At 40.9% G+C, this 19,393-nt stretch overlaps 1 protein-coding gene across 12 annotated transcripts in view; it reads right to left on the bottom strand.

The window, feature by feature from the left end:
• Nucleotides 1-19,393, bottom strand: part of fat3a (FAT atypical cadherin 3a) — a 155,603-nt gene that overhangs the window by 22,017 nt on the left and 114,193 nt on the right. For 8 of the 12 annotated variants that reach the window (XR_010914642.1, XM_067507260.1, XM_067507261.1 and 5 more), the window contains 10 exons: nucleotides 16,278-16,553; nucleotides 15,751-15,961; nucleotides 12,915-15,643; nucleotides 11,447-12,818; nucleotides 6,777-6,973; nucleotides 6,464-6,617; nucleotides 6,143-6,376; nucleotides 5,580-5,972; nucleotides 3,131-3,345; nucleotides 1,548-1,685 (listed from right to left, as the gene is read on the bottom strand). Coding sequence is in view for 11 of the 12 variants with exons in the window: in XM_067507260.1 (XP_067363361.1) it covers nucleotides 1,548-1,685; nucleotides 3,131-3,345; nucleotides 5,580-5,972; nucleotides 6,143-6,376; nucleotides 6,464-6,617; nucleotides 6,777-6,973; nucleotides 11,447-12,818; nucleotides 12,915-15,643; nucleotides 15,751-15,961; nucleotides 16,278-16,553 (5,919 nt within the window). In the remaining variant the exon portion in view is untranslated. The remainder of the gene's footprint in view (nucleotides 1-1,547; nucleotides 1,686-3,130; nucleotides 3,346-5,579; nucleotides 5,973-6,142; nucleotides 6,377-6,463; nucleotides 6,618-6,776; nucleotides 6,974-11,446; nucleotides 12,819-12,914; nucleotides 15,644-15,750; nucleotides 15,962-16,277; nucleotides 16,554-19,393) is intronic. The other 4 variants (XM_067507253.1, XM_067507254.1, XM_067507257.1 and 1 more) reach the window with 1 other exon arrangement.

Below are 19,393 nucleotides of genomic sequence, written 5' to 3'. Positions count from 1 at the left end.
ACATACACTCAAACACACACACACAGACACACACACGCACACACACAGATTCTGCTTTCTGTGTGATAACCCCAAACACACTTTCATTAGCCAAAAGCTTTGATCCCCCACACACCCTTGCACTCTCTTTCTGAGCACCCTCAGACAGCTCATCGACTGCAATCATGAATACTTTATGATAGGAATATGAACATTTCTGAAGTTTTCAAGCACTGCAGAGAATAAGGAGATAAAGAAGAAAGGTGGGGCAGACATGGGGATGGGGGGCTACCACAGTTTTTCCTGTTGCAAATTAAAGTTCTCCTCTTCAGAGCTGCTTTGTGTGTGTGTGTGTCTTCAAACATTATCAGCTGTAATCTGGTCAAGGATCCCAGTGACCTCAGCAGCTGCCAATAGGCTGCTATTTCCATAAAACATAAGTGAGCTCATTTCAGAGTGTTCACACTGTTCATTTTTGCATTAAGATCAACTGATATACATGTATATTGTATGAACTACTGTAAACCAAGGTGGTATTGGAAACATGATGGATTCAGTCCTAGGTTTAAAAGCCTAACAAATAACGTGTATGTATAAAGTGTTTTTGTATAAGCAAAGCTAATGTGCAACATTCAAGGCTACTATGGAATATTACTTCCAGCTTTCATTCCAGCTTTCATCAACTTTCATAACTGAGATTTTCCCTTTGTGCTGTAGGAAACTAGGAAAATGCCTAAATAAATAAAAAATAAAAAAAACAAAAGACAACAGAACCAAAAGATCTCATCATTAGTCAAAATAACTGTAGGAATAAATGCACTAAAAGTCACTGTATTCATCAAATATCACAATCCAATGGCAGTTTAAAACAAAACTGACAATGCAAATTAAGTTCCATTATAAACTTGAAGGCCACTGTGCTTGTCATAAAACCAGTGAAAGCATGATTGTTTTAGTTATAAAATGTCAGAAAGAAATTCTTAATAAGAATTCAAAAGTCCCAATATGTGTGTTTCAGTCAGACTGTAAAGCCACCGTCTGTCCATGGATCCTTTGTTAGAGACCAATGTGGTTTCTTATTGCAACAAACCATTACAAGTGTTCAAATGTTAAAAAGGCCACAAGGAGACTTCACTTCTTAAAACAGCAGCTTAAAACTTTCATGCAAATCTTATAAATGTTCTCATTCAGGATCTAAGAACAAATAGCTTGTGAAAATTGAGCTTCAGCTGTAATCTTAAAGTTTAATGTGGTTTTTTCATCATATTAAACATTCCATATTTTCTACTGCTCATTTAATTTTCTGATTGTATCTATTAACCTAGATAAAGATTATAACATTCAAAATCACAGGGAGCCTTTTATAGAAAATTCTGTTTCACTGATAAAATCAAGTGTGACTGTGAGGCGGTGAGAAAAGCTTCTCTATACTTATTTCTGGTCTAGACAGAATGTAGTAGTGTGTGTGTGTGTGTGTGTGTGTGTGTGTGTGTGTGTGTGTGTGTGTGTGTGTGTGTGTGTGTGTGTGTGTGTGTGTGTGTGTGTGTGTGTGTGTGCATGTTCCTCACCGTCTCACGGTCCAGTTGCTTGTTGACCTTGATGGCCCCACTGAGAGGGTCAATAAAGAACTGGTTGTCTCGGTCTCCATTGATGATGGAGTAGAGGATGGCTCCATTCAGCCGACTGTCCACGTCCTCTGCTACCAACTGCACACACACACACACACACACACACACACACACACACACACACACACACACACACACACACACACGCATACAGAGGCAGGTTGAGACAATGTTTCAGTTACAGTTGCATAGCATTATAACACATGTTGACCATTTGTCCGTGTCCTATGCACAACCTCAAAAAGTTGGTGTTATGACCCTGCTTGACTTGTTTTCATCCATACTGAGCTTATACGGCATTTTAGTCCTCCAGATTTGGTTGGACTCCTCTGACAGTCAAGCAGCCCTCACTTCCCTCTCTTCTGAAGTAGGCTGATGTGGAAATCGCTGACATTGTAATTGCTATTTATGCCCCTCGACGGAGGGTTAGATTAATTAAGCATACGTTGATATTGTCCCTTATACTGTATATAATGTTAATGAAATACATTGTGGTATCAAATTTTAACTCTACATTGAGTCTGATCAAGCAACTATAAAGCTTAAGTCAAACTAGCACTTAATCCTTAAAAAAAGCCTGTTCAAGACTTGGACAACAGGTCTGGACCACCTGCTAAAGCCAGTCACTCTTTAGAGAAACTATTGCTTAATGCCAATCAATCATTTCAATTATTCACACATGCCACTGAGCAACGAATCAGTTTATCTGCTGGTTGCATTAGATCGAAATTTCTTTAATTTTATAATACATAACACAGTATATTTACAGTTTAAATTCTTTACACATGAAAGTGTATGAAAATATGATTGTGTTACTGATTTTGCTGTTGGAACAGAGCTTCTTGCCTGCTCGCCATCTGTTCTGTCTCTCAGACTCAGCAGATAAATGCGTAAAGTCAGGCCTATCAAACCCTGGGAGATCAGTTAACGTCAGTAACTGATAATTGCCAATGTGTAGGTTAAGTTGTTGAGAGAATCACACAGTTTTAAAGCGCATGGCCTCTACCCTCATATTCCATAAACCATCATCTACTAAATGCTGTCTCTCACAAAACAAGTTCACTTTCAAGTCCTGCCACATATTTCAAGGCTACAACAGAGCAGAACCATTTCACCAAAGACTGAAGTCACCAGTTTCACCGTATTTCTACACAAAGAAAAGCACAGTAACAGACAAAGAGAGAATGTGCTGGTTAATGACACACGAAGGAATAAAACCATGATTTTTGTTTTTCTTTTGGGTATCTGCTGTGTGAACTTTAGCCTCTGGGCATTTGCTCTGCAAATATCATGGAACCCTGCACATTACATTTTGAAATTTAAATTGTAAATATGGGATTTTGCTGGAACGAATTTAAATCATGGTGATCTATTCTCTGGGGACCATGAATACCAACAGCAAATTTAAGAAAATTCTAGTTGATAGAAAAGTGTTAATGATGGTATAACAGAAATAGTCATAAATAATATAAAAACATTATTCAAATATTCTGGGGCCTTCCTGATTCTGACCGTGAACCCACCTGAACCACAGACTCTCCAATGGTGGCATCTTCAGACACCACTGCAGTGTAGAGGTCACGGCTAAACATGGGTGCGTTGTCATTGACGTCAGTCAGGTTTATGTTGACGGTGGTGATGGCACTCAGTGGTGGCATGCCGCCATCACGAGCCTCCACTGTGAGGAAGTAGTCCCTACAGGTCTCATAGTCCAATGGTTGGGCGACTAAAATGGCCCCTGAGGAAAGTGAGAAGGGAGCAAACAAATGGTAAATGTTCTGCACTTATAAAGCACTTTTCTACCTACTGGCAGTGAAAGCACTTTACAGTGCTTCTTATTCACCCATTCACACACACAATCACACACAATCACACACCGATGGGGGAGCTGCTATGCAGCTGGCCAACACTCACTGAGACCAACTAAGTTGGGGTTCAGTCTCTTGCTCAAGGACACTTCAACTTGTGATTGGAGGAGCCGGGGATTGAACTGAATACTTTTAATCTGCTCATTTTGAATTTGCATTGTTATGGAAACAGCTGCTGAAACATCTCAGATAGTGGGCTCATTTGGCAACAGGTCGGCATCATGTAATATCGTGAGTACTTCGGACATCTGCTCAACTTCTTTTAGAAGTTGCAAGATCCAGGTGAAAAAGTTGGGGAGATCGTGTGTTTGCTATTGCTGCTCCAAAACTGTGGAAGTCCATACACCCTGACATCTGCTGCATTACAGGCTTGGCATGTTTTAATCTGAAGAGAAGATACATTTGTTCAACCTGGCTTTTGATTCTTAGTAGTAAGGACTTATTTTCTATGTTTTTAAACTATTTAATCTTTTTACTTTTAATTTTTCACATTATTTTAATTATATTGTTTTTATAATTTTGTCATTGTTTTTAATCTTACTTTTATGGATTCATGTTTTTGTAATTGCTTGCTTTTCTTTCATTTTGTTGTAAAGCACTTTGGTTGTTTCCTGGTTGTTTTTAAAGCGCTATATAAACAAATTGATTGATTGATTAAAAACATCATCCAAGCTCAGAAGTAAAGATGGGAAGGGATCAGTTCCAAAATGTAAGGATTTCAATCATCTATACTTCATAATATCATTAAAACATTTAGAGAACTCAGCATAAATCTCTGTGCACAAGAATCCAATACCTAATAAAAAATGGCTGCACTGCATTAAAACCCCACATAGTTCTCAAGTGGAAATGACAGTAACGCAGTAACACGTCTGGCATCAAATTCACATCAGTGAATTTTTCCAAAAAACAATTTCTCAGTTTCAACATTTGACATTTCAAATAACGTTTGTTTTGTTTTTGATTATGCTGAGAAGCTGTAGGCTGGGTGGACTGGCTTCTACTAGGATTTGAGGAATATGACCTGCACACAGTGTAAACAACTTAACCACCAAGTGTGTAAAAATACAGAACTGCATATCTGCTATAGCACTTCAACTGCTAGACATGCAGAGGTATTTATTTTTTTGTTAAAATAAGAAAAATTAAATAAAATAGCAAAGCTTGAAAAGAAGATTGCTCTGGATAGAGTCCATGAAAAGAAATTCACCCAAATTGAATTGGCTAAAGAGCAATGAGGTGGCAAGATGGGCCAGCTTTTGATGTCAAGCAGAAATGCACTGTACTACCACTCAGTGGAAGAAATAGTTATTGAATCAGAGGCCATTTTTCTTTATGCCAGTTACTTTCAGAGAGTAGAGGCTGCACACTGGAGTGTTTTCTGAAAAGTACTGAAAAAAGCTGAATGGTCTTAAGTACAACGATAGAGAATCTAAGTATCTGAAGTCCTCGTGAGTGAGTTTTAAACAAATGCACAGAGCAACGTTTTAGTTAAGGTCATGACGAACAATGAATGCACAGTGCACCAGTAATTTCTATTTCCAAAATAGATAATAGGTTTTCTTACATTGATTGGTACACACATAACACATTGTCATATCTTTGGGGTCTAACAAATATGTTGAATGCTTCCTTCCTTATTAAATGTACCTATATTACAATTGCAGCCTTCTTCTGCTTTGAGAGCTGAGCTCCAAAGTGCAGCACTCTGATGCATATTAAAGTGTAATTGTGTGTGACTGTGATAAATTATTTGGACACAGTCGCGCAACTAAATTTGAGTTCAGACATGTAAATTAGCAGGGTCGATTTGCTTAACTTCTGTGTTAACAAATCAACTGTGTCTCCGATGTCTTTTTTCTAAAAGAGCAGTCTAAAAACATTAAACTCTTTTGGGGGTCCGCTAACATGGGATAAAGGTTTCCTCCACCTTTATGCTTACCTGAAAACTGTTGTGTAGTGTAAAACACAACAGGACATTGTGCCATTATACACAGTCATTTGATGTTTTTAAGTGTATATGTATATTTTTTTTACACTGTGACATAGACACGCTGTGATAAAAGCTGGATGACTAGTGCACAGATGTGGGTTGCACACTCACCAGTCAGCGGGTGGATGTGGAACTTCCCATGCTCATTGCCTGATCGAATGCTGTATGTGATCTCAGCATTGGTCCCAATGTCCTTACTGGCAGCGTAAACTCTGAGAACCTCAGTGCCCACTCCCACATCCTCTGGCACCGTCGCCAGCTGGTCACGCCGCTCAAACACAGGAGGGTTGTCATTAATGTCCAACACCGTGATTGTGACATTCACCAATGAGGAGAGAGGCATTGGTGAACCCTGGTCAGAAGCTCGGACTGTAATCTGATAGGCTGGCTGGACCTCGCGGTCAAGGACACGTTCCAGGACCACAATGCCTGAGGACTTATCGATGGAAAAAGATCCTCCTGCAGAGTTTGCCAAAGAGTAGACCACCATACGACCTGGACCTGCTGCAAAACGAGAAAAAAGTACTGAAGCTAGTTGGATTGTTAAACGCTGTCTTTATGTCAACTTCTCCTGTCATGTCGCACATGTCCAACTTTGAATTATTGTACCCGGAATTATTAGTTTGAAGGCTAAATAAAGCATTAGATTTGAAGCACTACATTAAAACTATCACCTTCATCAGGATCTATGGCCTGAATGCGAGTGAGCAGAGCTTTGGTGGCAGTGTCTTCATACACACTGGCAGTGTACTGTGACAGGGTAAAGAGGGGCGGGTTGTCATTCACATCAGTCACAGCCAGCCACACCTCAGCACGGCAGCAGCGCCCACCACCATCTGTTGCCTGGGCAACCAATCGATAGTTGGGCGTCATCTCACGATCCAGATTGACAGATGTTTTGACTTCACCTGGACAGGTTACAAACAACTTGTGAAACATTCAGAAATGCAGTGACTGTGGCTCAGGACGGTTTGTCTGCCACTTTATTTCCATACCAGTGACTGGGTCAATGCTGAAGTCCTGGGATCCAGGACCGTGTAAGGTGTACTGGATCCAGGAACTGAGGCCCACATCTGCATCTGTTGCTCCAACCCTCAGGAGCACACTGTTAAGTGGGAGGTCCTCTGGAATCGAAGCAGTGTACACAGCCTGCAGACACACACACAAACACACACACACACACACGGCAAAGAAATAAATAGTCAGTGCAATGTCTTGACACATGGCTCCACCCACAGTAAACTAAATCAAATAAATGTGGTGTTTTTGGCTGCATCTGTCCAACAACACACAGTTACTATTCCACACCTGGTCACAGACGGGACTGTTATCATTGGTGTCTATCACTGTCACCTCCACCGTTGCCTGGGAAACAAACAGTCCATCGCTAGCAGTGACATTGATGATGTAGAGATTGCGTTCCTCCCTGTCCAGCGGCCCCTTCACATACATCTTCCATTCACCCTGAACCAGACCCAGTGCAAACACACCACGATAGTTCCCACCTGGGCAACACACAGACAAACACAGAGCCAGGGACAGTGAGATGAAGCAGTAAAGAAGGTTTGAGATCTGTAGGCCCACAGTACATAGAGCTGTTGACTGATTTCCCCATAAAGTGCTGCCGCTTCCTGCACAGTACTTCAGAAGGTAGAACATCATATAATGTTAAGTGTACAAAACATTTCACTCAGAATAAAAAGAATTGTACTTGTCTGGCCAAAAGGCACAAAGCTTTAGTAAATGTTCTGCATTTGTTTGCAGAGGAGTCATAATTAGGTCTCAAGACTTGTCCACTAAGTCTCACCTCAACACCACATGTAATTAGAGTCCTAAATAAGTACTTATGCAATGATAACATTTGTAACAGTTCAACTCATTGCTGCCTGAATGTCATCATCTTACTTCTAGAAGACTAAGACTTCATAACATCAATCTGACTCCTTCCAGGATGTTTTTGTGATTGCGAAGAAGTCTGATTTCACAGCTTTTCTAATAAAATGATGATACATGTTTTAAATTGTAAAGTAGCAGAATTCACAGGGTGTTGGTTGAATGAATTGTTGTGATTGCAACACAGTGACTTTCTGGATGGAATGATTAATGCACATGATAAAACACTTAAAAAAAGATTCTTTGGTCACTGCACCTTTTGAAGTCACCTCTACTATTACTATATGTTGTTGCTTTATGTGAAAAGTAAAGAGAAATTAATGTAGCAGCAGATACAGGTTGGACTATAACAGTGAGGATTTATTAAAGAACTGGGGGCTGCTGACCCATTTAACTGTACTGTCAAGTCAAAGAAGTACCATCCCCCAGCCATTCATCTCTAGGCAGTTTTGTGCTCTTTCACAGACTGGAGGAGGAGGAATGGCATCGCCTGCACTGTATACACACGGCAACAATATATCACATTTTTGTGAAAATTATTTCTTTACATTGGAAAATACATCACAATTACAAAAGAACTCTAACTATGAGTGTAATTCTAAACATTGCAAACAGAGGTTAAAAATAAAGGAAATATATTGATTCTAATATACTAATATATTATAAAGTAATAATAACATAATATTATAAACCTATCAACATTTACTTTACCAACATTTATCCGTTTCAACACAGGATAATCCAAATTAGAATCCTAAGCACTAATAAAACAAGTTCAGTTTGTGCGGTGTGACAAAGATGTTACCTGTAACTTGGTGGACCTGTGACCCTTTTCAGTTTGTGCTTCTGTCTCTACTAGTCTTCTGTAAAATATATGATCGATTGACCAAATAGTGGTGAATATGCCTGAATAAGACTAATCTCTGGTTGATTAGGCCCATTTTTATTTCACTAATGAAGCTCTTCTAACAATAGATTATTACTCTTTAGTCTCCAGCACAGGCAGCATTGAAACCAGCAGCTCGACTTAATGCTGTGGCTGATTGGTGAATTGGCAAAGCACAGCATGTCCCAATGAAGTGACTGCAAAAAGGACCACGTATCACTTTAATGCTTTTATTAACTATGCAGGACTTTTAAAGGAGTTTTTCTCAAAAGCTAAATTGAATAGTTTTTAAGCTTTTAATATAAGTCAGGGCATGACTTATATTAATTGCAGAGATGAAGATAGAGTTCGAGCAAACAGCTTCTTATTTTCACCTCTCTGTTACAACAGTCAAACAAAGGGTGGCAGTGTGGTACAAATGAAATCCACCTCCAACCTGATTAATCTGCTGTTGAGCACAGTGCCGCAGGCAGATGTCTGTACACTCATTGGGACTAGATGTCTGGCTGTTTAATGACTCTCCATACATATGGAGAAGCGTGAACGACTGTCACATGCAATGTAGGAGGAGTCAGTCTGTGCATTTATTACTGTTTGTGTACACTGACACATCAGTGCACAAAGAAAATGTTTTGAGCATTTTGTGTTGTACACTGCTGGACGAGAAGGAGTCTATAGTTAATCATCTGCGAGAGTCTGCAAAGATGACAGAATATTAATTAAAACCAATATTTACGAGAAGAGGTGGGAAACACAATTCAGAACTGGGAACAAGAGCAGCAGCCTCCAAGGGCCTCAGTGTTTTAATTCCATGCTCCAGTATTTTGTAGTGCAACAGTGAATGAGAATGTGGCAAAATTGGAAGAAGTAGAAAATGGACCCGTGAACAGTGTCACCCTGGCTTATTGTGTCCTATGACTCCTGCTTGCAGCACGATCATGTACAGTATCAGCACGTTCTGCTTTAACAGTTCCTCGTTATGAAGTGAAATGTATATCGGTAATGTATTTTGATACACACATAAAAAGGCCAAAGAAATTGCAGAGCCCATAATACATCCAGATAAAAGAAATAAGCAGCTGATTGAAATTTTCAAATCAAATATCTTTCCATCTGTCAGGGTACATCAATATAACTAATGAAAGTGAAACAATCTTTTTCTCTACCATCTGTCTTGGTTTGCCAAAGCACTTTTATATCAAGCATAGTAGTTCTCCCTGAAAAAGGTCACATCACATTTGTCAGCATTTTCAAAAGCTAATTTCTTAACGTTTCTCTTACATTTTATTCTTTCTTTTCCTCGTTCGCTTTCTGCACTTCAGCACCAGCTCGTTTCTCACCACCTCCTTTCTCTTGTTGGCTCTAAGGTCACATCACTCACTTGTCTGTCATCCATTCCAGCTCTGTGGCTGATCATTACAGTGCCATTTGGAGAAGGATTTCCTTCCTATTAAAAGTACTTCATTAGCTCCCTGTCTCCCGTTGGCATGGCAGTCCTTCGTCTTGGTCTCCTGGGGAGTCCTAACTTAATTATTACCTTCTGGCATGTATGTAAGCAGACAACAAATCAGCAAAGTCAGGCCTTTCATCACCGTTGGAGTTATTAATGCAGCTTCAGCAGTCATTTTTTTCTGTTTGTTTCTAGGCTTTGCTTTTGACTTATTGTGCCTTGAGCCTTTGTCATGTTTTGACATTGCAACCCTGTTGATTTCCCCGAGTAAACCATGCAGTGGCTTTTTAAACTAGTATCAAGACTACCCTATGCTGAGAGCATAGCTTTTATCAGATGTGCTGCAGGCATTAAATTGTCTACTCTAACTTTATTTACCACTTCTTTGACCTCTGGAGAACTGTAACTGAGTAAATGTCACAGGCGGTTGAATGCTGTTCTGCCATGAAATTTTATCACATTTCGCTGCCTGTTTCTCAGTCAGACCTGAAATGCTGGCTCGCATACACACATTTTTTGGAAGCAACCGTAGAAAATTGATCAATTATATACTAAACCACACCTTTGTTTTAGTGTAGGCTTCTCTCCTTATGCTACTTATTGGTGTAGGAATTAGTACAAATCTGATGACTGCTGTATGTTCAGGAAATTACTGGGCCAAGAGAGATGGAGACACACAGTGATTTCCAGCTATGTCTAAGCTATGAGTGGAGAATGATGGGCTACAATACAATTTAGGAAACCTTAGGATTTATGTCCATATGGGACCATTTATGTCCAACACAACATTCTGTGTATTTGTGTGAACTCTACAGATAGGATTAATTAAAGGTGTGGGGTTTGGGGTAGAGGATGAACATGCACAGTACCTTACTTCAAACAGGACTTTGGATTTGCATCCCATTAAAGACCTGCAATAACCCACTCAGCTCTTACTAACAGAGTTTGCTATCTTTCCATTAACTCAACACAGTAATTGCAAACCTCATTTGAAAGAAAGTTGGGACATTGTTTAAAATTTAAATTAAAAATGGAATGCATTTATGTGCAAATCATTTGAAGCTTATATTTGAATATGAATGACGCAAAGACAACACAGAAACCAAAAAGTTTTTTTTTTGAAATATTTGCTCACTTTGGTTTGGATGCCAGTAACACATCTCAAAGAGAAAATGAAAGTAAAAGTAAAAAACAATAAATGAATAAAGTTTTTAATATAAAGAGAGCTTGTAAAATGGACTCATTATACCATACAGCCAGAGAATATCCAGATACATCTCTGAATGCAAGTGACAAGGCCAAAAACGTATACTGAATGGCAGTGATCATCGGGCCCCTCAGACAGCACTACATTAAAAGCAGACATGTTTCTGTAGTAGAAAGCACTCTCTGAGCTCAGGAACACCTCTGACAAATACTCTCAGTGAACACAGTTTGTCAGTTTGCACCATGCAAATAAATAAAGAAATAAATGCTCCTGAAATGCTTGAGAAGCATCCATGATTTCTCAAGAGTTGTTACAAGAAGAGATGATGCAACACAGCTACTTTTTGGAGATATATTGCTTGCATTCAATTAAAAATGGGTTTTTACATTTCTCAATTTCCACATTTGATAAGTTATCTTTGTACTATTTACAATCAAATGTTCATGGATTACTGCATTTTCATTTAGTTCTTTACACTTCATCCCAAAAATATGTTGATTTTCTTGACTAGCAATATCACTTGTATATTTGGTTGTACTCACCAGTGATGTGGTAGCTGACTTGTCGGTTAACAGCGGAGCTATCATCATCTCTTGTGTTCAGCACAGCCACCACCTCACCTGGTGGGTCACTCTCCTGAACTGAACCATAGTAGCGCTGCTCCAGAAACCTTGGTGGGTTATCATTGATGTCTGATACTGCCACTGTCACAGTGGTGGTACTTGAAAAAGACAGAGTCTCTCCCAGATCTGACGCCACGACTGTGAACGTATAGGATGGATTGGTTTCATGGTCCAAGTCCTTGCGTGTGCAGATCCAGCCTGTGTTACTGTCAATGCTAAAGGTGCCAGTCAATGTGTCAGAATCACCTTCTGACTGGATTAGAGACCCAAGATTGTATGTTACCTGACCATTGGCCCCTAAGTCTTGGTCTTGTGCTTGGACTTGAATGATTCTGGTTCCAACTGACATTCCCTCCATAACTGTAGCCTCATAGGAGTTGGCCTCAAAGGCTGGTTTGTTGTCATTTACATCCAATACTTTAATTTCAACCTCAATAGAAGTCACAGAATCCAGCTTAGCCTGTTGTAGAGTAGCCGTGACTTTAAAATGGTATCCTTTGATGATCTCATGGTCCAAGGGCTTTTCAAGTTTGATCACACCTGTATCCTTTTCTACTACAAATGTCCCATCTTGATTGTTTTCTCTAGTCTCTCCATTAACTAGGGCAAAGGTAGCAGAGAGTAAGGCATGTCCAGGAGGAGTGTTGAGGTGCACTGTCCCTACAGCTGAACCGATGGGGGTATCCTCTGGCATGTTAAATAAGTACTGATGCTGGCTGAAGGAAGCAATGAAAGCATCTGGAGAAAGAACGTGGATGTAGACTGACACTAGTGAGTGCCGGACTGGATTCCCTCCATCCACAGCCTTGACAAAAAAAGACAGGACAGAGTTCTTCAAGTGGCTGAAGCTGCCTTTAGTCACCATCCAACCATTGTCTGGATCTATCTCTAAAATATCTACCACTGGTACATGTGCCTCACTGTAAAGTGAATATGTCACTTTGGCATTAGAGCCATCATCAGGATCATGAGCCTGAATCTGGGTCACCAAAAATCCTTTGGACACATCAGACTTAACTGAAGCTCGGTACTCAGTGGCACGAAATCGGGGCACATTATCGTTATCATCCAACAGAGTAACTCGTACTGTACAGTAAGAGACACGGCCACCTGAGTCCTGGGCTGCCACTGTCAGAACAATGTCTTTATTGGCTGGGTCTTCCCGATCAAGCTTTTCCAATGTAGTGATCTGACCATTTGCATCAATGCTAAATTGGTCCTTGCCTACATCATTAACAAAGGAATAAGAAATGTGACCAAACATTCCAGGATCTGCATCTGTTGCCTTCACCTGGAAAAAAAAAGACAAACAGTTGTTTTACGATCAGCGCGACAATATTAATGTTTCTTCTGAAAAATAGCTAGGAAAGTCTTCGGTAGTACTCACCTGTATGACTTTGGTTCCTACAGCAGCATTCTCTCGTATCTCTGCCTCGTACATATTTTGCCCAAACACTGGACTGTACAGGTTGGCACCCAACACCTTAACATGAACCTGTGCAGTGCTGGTGAACACTCCGTCAGACACGGAAACATTGAGGCTGTAGGCAGGCTCCATTCTTTGCTTACGATGACTAGACAATGTAATGACTCCTGTCTTTTTGTCCATCACAAAGTTCATTCTTTCATTTCCGGACAAAATGCTGTACTCCAACTTGTCAAAATCTGAGCTGTCAGCATCTGAGGCTTGAACACAGGTTACAAAGTGACCCCTGGGTGCTAATTCATTTACATATGCCTCATAGAGCAGCTGGTTAAACACTGGAGGATTATCGTTCATGTCATTCACAACAACTAGAACTGATACTTCACTACTCAGTGGTGGGAAGCCATTGTCAGTGGCCCTGACAATGAAGTCATACTTCTGGACTAGTTCATGGTCAAGCATACGTGCTGTTAGAATTAATCCACTGCTACTATCAATGTGAAAGTAATCTGTGTTATTATGCACATCTGAGAAGATTTGGTAGCGGACAACATTGTTTTTCTCCGAGTCTTTGTCTGTGGCAATAACTTGAAGCGCTGGAGTTCCAATCATGGCTGTTTCCGACAAAACTACCCTGTAGGACATTTTCTGGAAGATAGGCGAGTTATCATTTACATCCAGGACCACCACATTAACATCGACCTCAGCACGGGCACCAGTCAGATAGTCTGTGGCTCTGATGGTCAGGTGGTAAGACGATATTTCTTCATAGTCCAAAGCGTGGATGACACTTATGACTCCAGTATCAAAACCAATGTCAAACTGAAGAAAAGGGTCGCCATCAACAATAGTGTAGATTATATTTTGACCTTCAGGACTAGTAGCATTAATGCCGAGAATAGGTGTGTGCACAGTCACATCCTCATTCACAGATACAGAATAAAATGACTTATCAAAGACAGGCATGGCTTTGTTGACTACAGTGATGGCAAATTCTATATTTGATGATAGAGGGGGATAACCACCATCTCTGGCAAATATCACCATCTGGTATTCCACATTGGACAAGTCAGACTCAAAAGCTCTTTTGAGGCTGAGAACACCTGTCTGTCGGTTGATTTCAAAGTGACCATGGTCATCCTTGAGATAGTAAGACACCTCTCCATTAATCCCTTTGTCACCATCAATAGCCATAACCCGGAAAATTGATGATCCGGGCTCAGCTTCTACCTGAACAGCTGCATAATAAGGAAGTCCAACAAACACAGGGGCATTATCATTTATGTCCTCAACTTGGACCCTAACCATAACTCTGGCCACGTGTAGAAGGTCGTGCTCTCTTCTCGCCTCGACCACCAGTTCATAGAACTCTTGTTCTTCACGGTCAAAGGGTATACCTGTGGTTTGGATCACACCAGAAGTTGGACGGATTCGGAAACGCGTACCAGCATTTAACAAGGTGTACTTCAATGGTTCATTGAGGCGGTTTCCCACAGCATTGACCACAGCCACTTTGGTGATATTTGATGCATTCTCTTGAATAGATGAAGAGTAAAGGCTTTGGGTGAAGCTTAGGCCAGAATCCAGAGCCTCACGGACAAGAATGGTCACCAGAGCCGTGCTGGAAAATTTCCCATCTGAAACTTTGACACTGAAGCGGAAACGTTCTTTCGAGAAGTTGTTGTTCTTCACCACAATGACTCCACTGGAAGGTTTAATGAAAAAATGCTCCAGCACTCCATCCGTCAGAGAGTATGTGAGCTCAGTAGCGACATCTTTGTCGGGGTCAGTGGCCGAAACCTGCAAAGCTTCAACTCCCACATAAGTGGGGAGTAGCAGAACTGTTTCATAGGCATTCTGAGTGAAATGAGGGGGTGAATCATTTGTATCAATCACTTGTATTGTCACCTCAGTTGGACTGTCTGCTGTCAACTGTGGTCTACCATTGTCCCTTACGTGAACATGGAAGTGGAAAGTGGCAAGTGTTTCATGGTCTAAACTGGCAATGGTCCTGATGGAGCCAGTTCCTGAGTCCACTGTAAAGAACATTTTTGCAGTGTCCTCAACAATCTGGTAGACCAACAGAGCATTTTGGTTGCGGTCAGCATCAGTGGCCTTGATTACTAGAGGTGAGTCATCTGAGTTCAGGACCACACTGTTCACTGGTGCTGCCTCATTGATGCTGCCGTGATAGTGAAGCTGCTGGAAAACTGGTGGGTTATCATTCTCATCCACTACCTGGATTAACAAAGTAGCATTTGATGCCATACCAGCCATGTTGGTAGCCTGAACTATTAGGGTGTAAGATGATGTGGTCTCAAAGTCTAGCAGTTTTTCTGTAGTAATCACTCCACTGTATTGATTTATCTGAAAAACACGATTGATGTTACCCTGCTTGATGTCGTAAGTGAGGGTAGACTGGCTGACGGCACTGACTGTAGTGACAGAGGTCCCAACCACAACATTCTCTGTGATCTCAGCTTGGTACTCAGGCTGAGGAAACTTTGGGCCGGCATTGTCAGAGAGGGTGACAGCAATACGGACTATAGTGGTTGTGGAAAGGGGAGGGGAGCCATTGTCGGTGACTCTGACTGTCAGAACATAATGGCCTATGCTGGACAAGTCCAGGTCTCGTGCAACAGTGATGATACCCAGAACTGGCTCGATGTAAAATGCACTTCCAGTGTTCCCTGTTGGTAGGCAAAAAGAAAGATTTAAAACAAAAAACTATCAGTGTGGTTGTCATTTCAAAGAAACAGCACATACAAGAGTAAGTAATTAGTTTTTGAGTGTCTACCTGTTTCAATAGAATAGTGAAGCTCTGCATTCTGGCCTTTGTCTTTGTCCAGGGCTGTGACTTGTACTACAGCTGATCCCACAGCTGCTGACTCATAGACTGAGCCTTCATAAAGAGCACTTGTAAAGATGGGTACATGATCATTTATATCTTCCACCTCTATTAGCACACGAGCCAGGTTCTTTCTGTAGGGGAACTCTTGGTCTTTAACCTTTGAATAAAACAAGCAACAACACAAAAGTCACCCACTGTAAATCAGTAAAAACCCAGTGATGATAATGGAACTGCAAAATCACAAATGTGCCAAGGATGCTGTTAAAGTATAACATACACACTGAACTGGAAACTCTTTCAAATTCATTTACCGTTTATATTTTCTCTAATTTCATATTTCAAAAATAGTAATTTGCTGCTCTGTGTACTTAATTTAACTGCTTAATGTTGAGTTTAAGTATTAGCAGACAATCCTGAATACCAGGCAGTGACAGTGACATGGATAGGTCATCCTTGACCAAAATGCATCTTACAATGACAGTGAGGATGTGCTGGGCACAGGCCTCATGGTCTAGCCTCTGAGTGGTATAGATGGTACCCAAGGTAGGGTGGATGCGGAACAGGCGCATGCTGCTGGGGTCTATGGAGCTCTGCATGGAGTACGTTAGCCGGTGATGCTCATCACGATCTGACGCTAGCACCTGGACCACCTCAGTGTCAGGTGGCGTATCTTCAGAAATAGTGACGTCGTAGGTTGGCTGGGAGAAGATGGGAGCATTGTCGTTGTTGTCCATGACAGTGATGTGAACCTAGAACATGCGGGACAATAACAATACATTAGCCACTGATTTGCAGATAGTGAATATTTTGTACATGTGTTAAATATAAATGTCAACATAAAGCATTCAAACATTTCCAACAGATTAATAACAAGGCCTAAGTTGGGCATATTACTTTTTCTACTAATGCATATTTGTTGTATGTCAACATATTTTGTAAAAGACACTTTTGGGGATTAAGGTTTCACGCACCTTCACGGAGAGTTCGACTTTACCACTCATGTTACTATACTTGGGTATATTTAGTGTCATTGGGATTATGTAACAGAGCGTAAGCTGAATGAACTGAATGTGTGTCATTTTGCAGACTGCTGGGAAGTCATGCAAGGTGTTGGTGGTTGGTGTGTGTCATGACTCATGGAAAGTTTCTGAGTCACAGATGACTGCTGATGAAACCCAGCATGACTCAGGAAAACACAGGAGGAGAGGCTGAGACAGGAAGGTTGGGAGCCAGACAGAAAGGCAGGGCATGAAAGAAGCAAGAGTAGCTTTAATGTCATCAAACTCCGTGGGGAAACTGGACTGTAGCCACCAAACGCAACAGGGAGAACATATACGAGGAGAAGCTGAATGAAGGAATCTATAAATGCACAGATTTATTTAGCCACAAATTTGGCAGCTGTAGGTAGATGAGGCAAATAACAACCACCTACTACCCACAGTAGATGCAGACGAGTAGGTTGGTATCACCAAGTGTGGTGATTTAGTGAGATCTAGCTGTAGTGAACCAAGAGCTGCAGTTGTTAAAGCAATGTGAACAAAGTCTGCAAAGGGAGGAAGTCAGGGTGGATGGCACAGAACTTTAAAATGAACTGCAATAGTTTGTTTCAGTTTTAAAATGTTAGTCAGTGTAACCCAAACCACAACTTTTTCCCTAACCCCTAGCAAATCATTTCTGTAACTATACATAAACAAGCAGTGTAGCCTACTTTTGTACAGTCACTATTCATCTGGGGTGCTGACAAAAACAGATACTAACCATTAAATGGTGCAATAACATCCAAACCTGGGCTGTCTCTGAAATCACTCCGTATTAATTCATTCACTACCAGAAATATAATGTACACTTAATAGTTCAATCAATACTGAGTACAATTAAAGTACATGAAGCATTGCATTGTTGGATTGTTAGAAGAATGTATTGTTATTATTGCACTATACAGTAAATGATTTAAATATTCATAGTGGATTGACACCACTGACTTTGGTCGCAGGTTCTGGGAACTATGGATAATTTGAAACCCAACATCTAGATTAACACCGAAACAACTAGTAGCTCAGTCTTCTAATATCCGCAAGTAATACCTGCTATCACAACTAGAGATTGACAAGGTACAACACAAATACTACAGCAAGGTGGAGCCAGAACGACAGGTCTGGGTGGAGATATCATCATCATTCCCACAATCAGAGACTGGGTTCCAAGCTCAAATAACAACAGATGAGCTTGATGCAAAAGCAGCTGAACCTTCGTGGCCAGTTACTAAGAATAAGTGAAGCACCTTCTAAAAGTCCACTAGAAGATATAAGCCCAGCACTATAAACAACCCCTACTTTGATCACTGAGACCAACAAGCTGATATACATGCTTGGCTATAAAATCTATATAAGCCATAAGGTGCAGTATCCTCCATGGAAATGGAGGTTGGAGGCTAAGGCCAATGCAACGGCCAGTGGCTGGTGGACTTGAGAGCAGACCACAGGAAAAAGATCTAAGAGCCTGAACAAGATCACAATGACAGACAACCAAGAGAGGGTCTCAAGTATGAAGAGCTGGAATGCACCAGGCCCTGGCATGATCCATGTGTACTAGTTAAAGCTAACCTCACTTCATGAGCTCCTGAACAAGCTACTAGCTACTTAACCTGAATGGTTAACTGAAGGCTGCACAGTCCTGATCCTGAAGGACCCCCAGAAGGGAGCAGTCCCATCCAACTACTGCCCAATAACCTGCCTCTGCAATACATGGAAGGAATACAATACATCAGCAGAGCTCAGAAAGGAATTGGTAGTAACCAAATCACCAGCTACTGGTAGATAAAGTCATTGCAGACTGCAAGACCAGACATACTAACCTGTGCACTGCCTGGATTGATTACAAGAAAGCCTATGACTCAGTGTTTCACTCATGGATCCTGGAATGCTTGGAACTCTACAAGTTCAACAGGACTCTAAGAGCCTTCATTGAGACTCAATGGGGAAATGGAAGACAACCCTAGTTATGGACAAACAGAACAACAAGGCTGTAGTGGTAGAGCAAAAGCCACATCAGGAAGAAGGAACATGAAGGAATCTTGAGAAATACCAAGGGCAGAAAGAGGATTTAGAAAAGATGAAGGCACAAGTAGTACCTGTGGTAATAGGACCACTGGGGGCTGGGACCCCCAAACTGGGAAAGTGACTGAAGCAGATTCCAGGAAGAACATCTGAGATCTCTGTCTTGAAGTGTGCAGTCCTAGTAATGGCTTGGATACTGCATAGGACCCTCAACCCATAAGGCATTTGAGCATTATTGTGTCATTATCAGCCCATATGAATTGGCAGGTCATCTTAATTATGAGAAAGATGTCTGGAAAGATTGGCAACAATTAGCGGTTGTATAAAATTGACTTTGAGTGTCATGTTACTGTTAGTTTGTTGTATTTGTAACTTGTAATCTTTAGCTCTAACATTTGAGAGGAAATTCTTTGCATATTTCTGTTCTACATTAGTAAATTTTAGATTGTTTGACTTTAAAGGGAAAAATAAATCTATGTGGGTTTATCTTTAAACATTTTGCTCTTTATTAAAAGCCCTGATGTCCCTAGTGT

This window comes from Channa argus, chromosome 6, assembly GCF_033026475.1.
Source record: "Channa argus isolate prfri chromosome 6, Channa argus male v1.0, whole genome shotgun sequence".
Taxonomy (NCBI): Eukaryota; Metazoa; Chordata; class Actinopteri; order Anabantiformes; family Channidae; genus Channa; species Channa argus.
The sequence above is the reverse complement of the archived record's forward strand: the minus strand, read 5'-3'. Positions and strand labels throughout refer to the sequence as shown.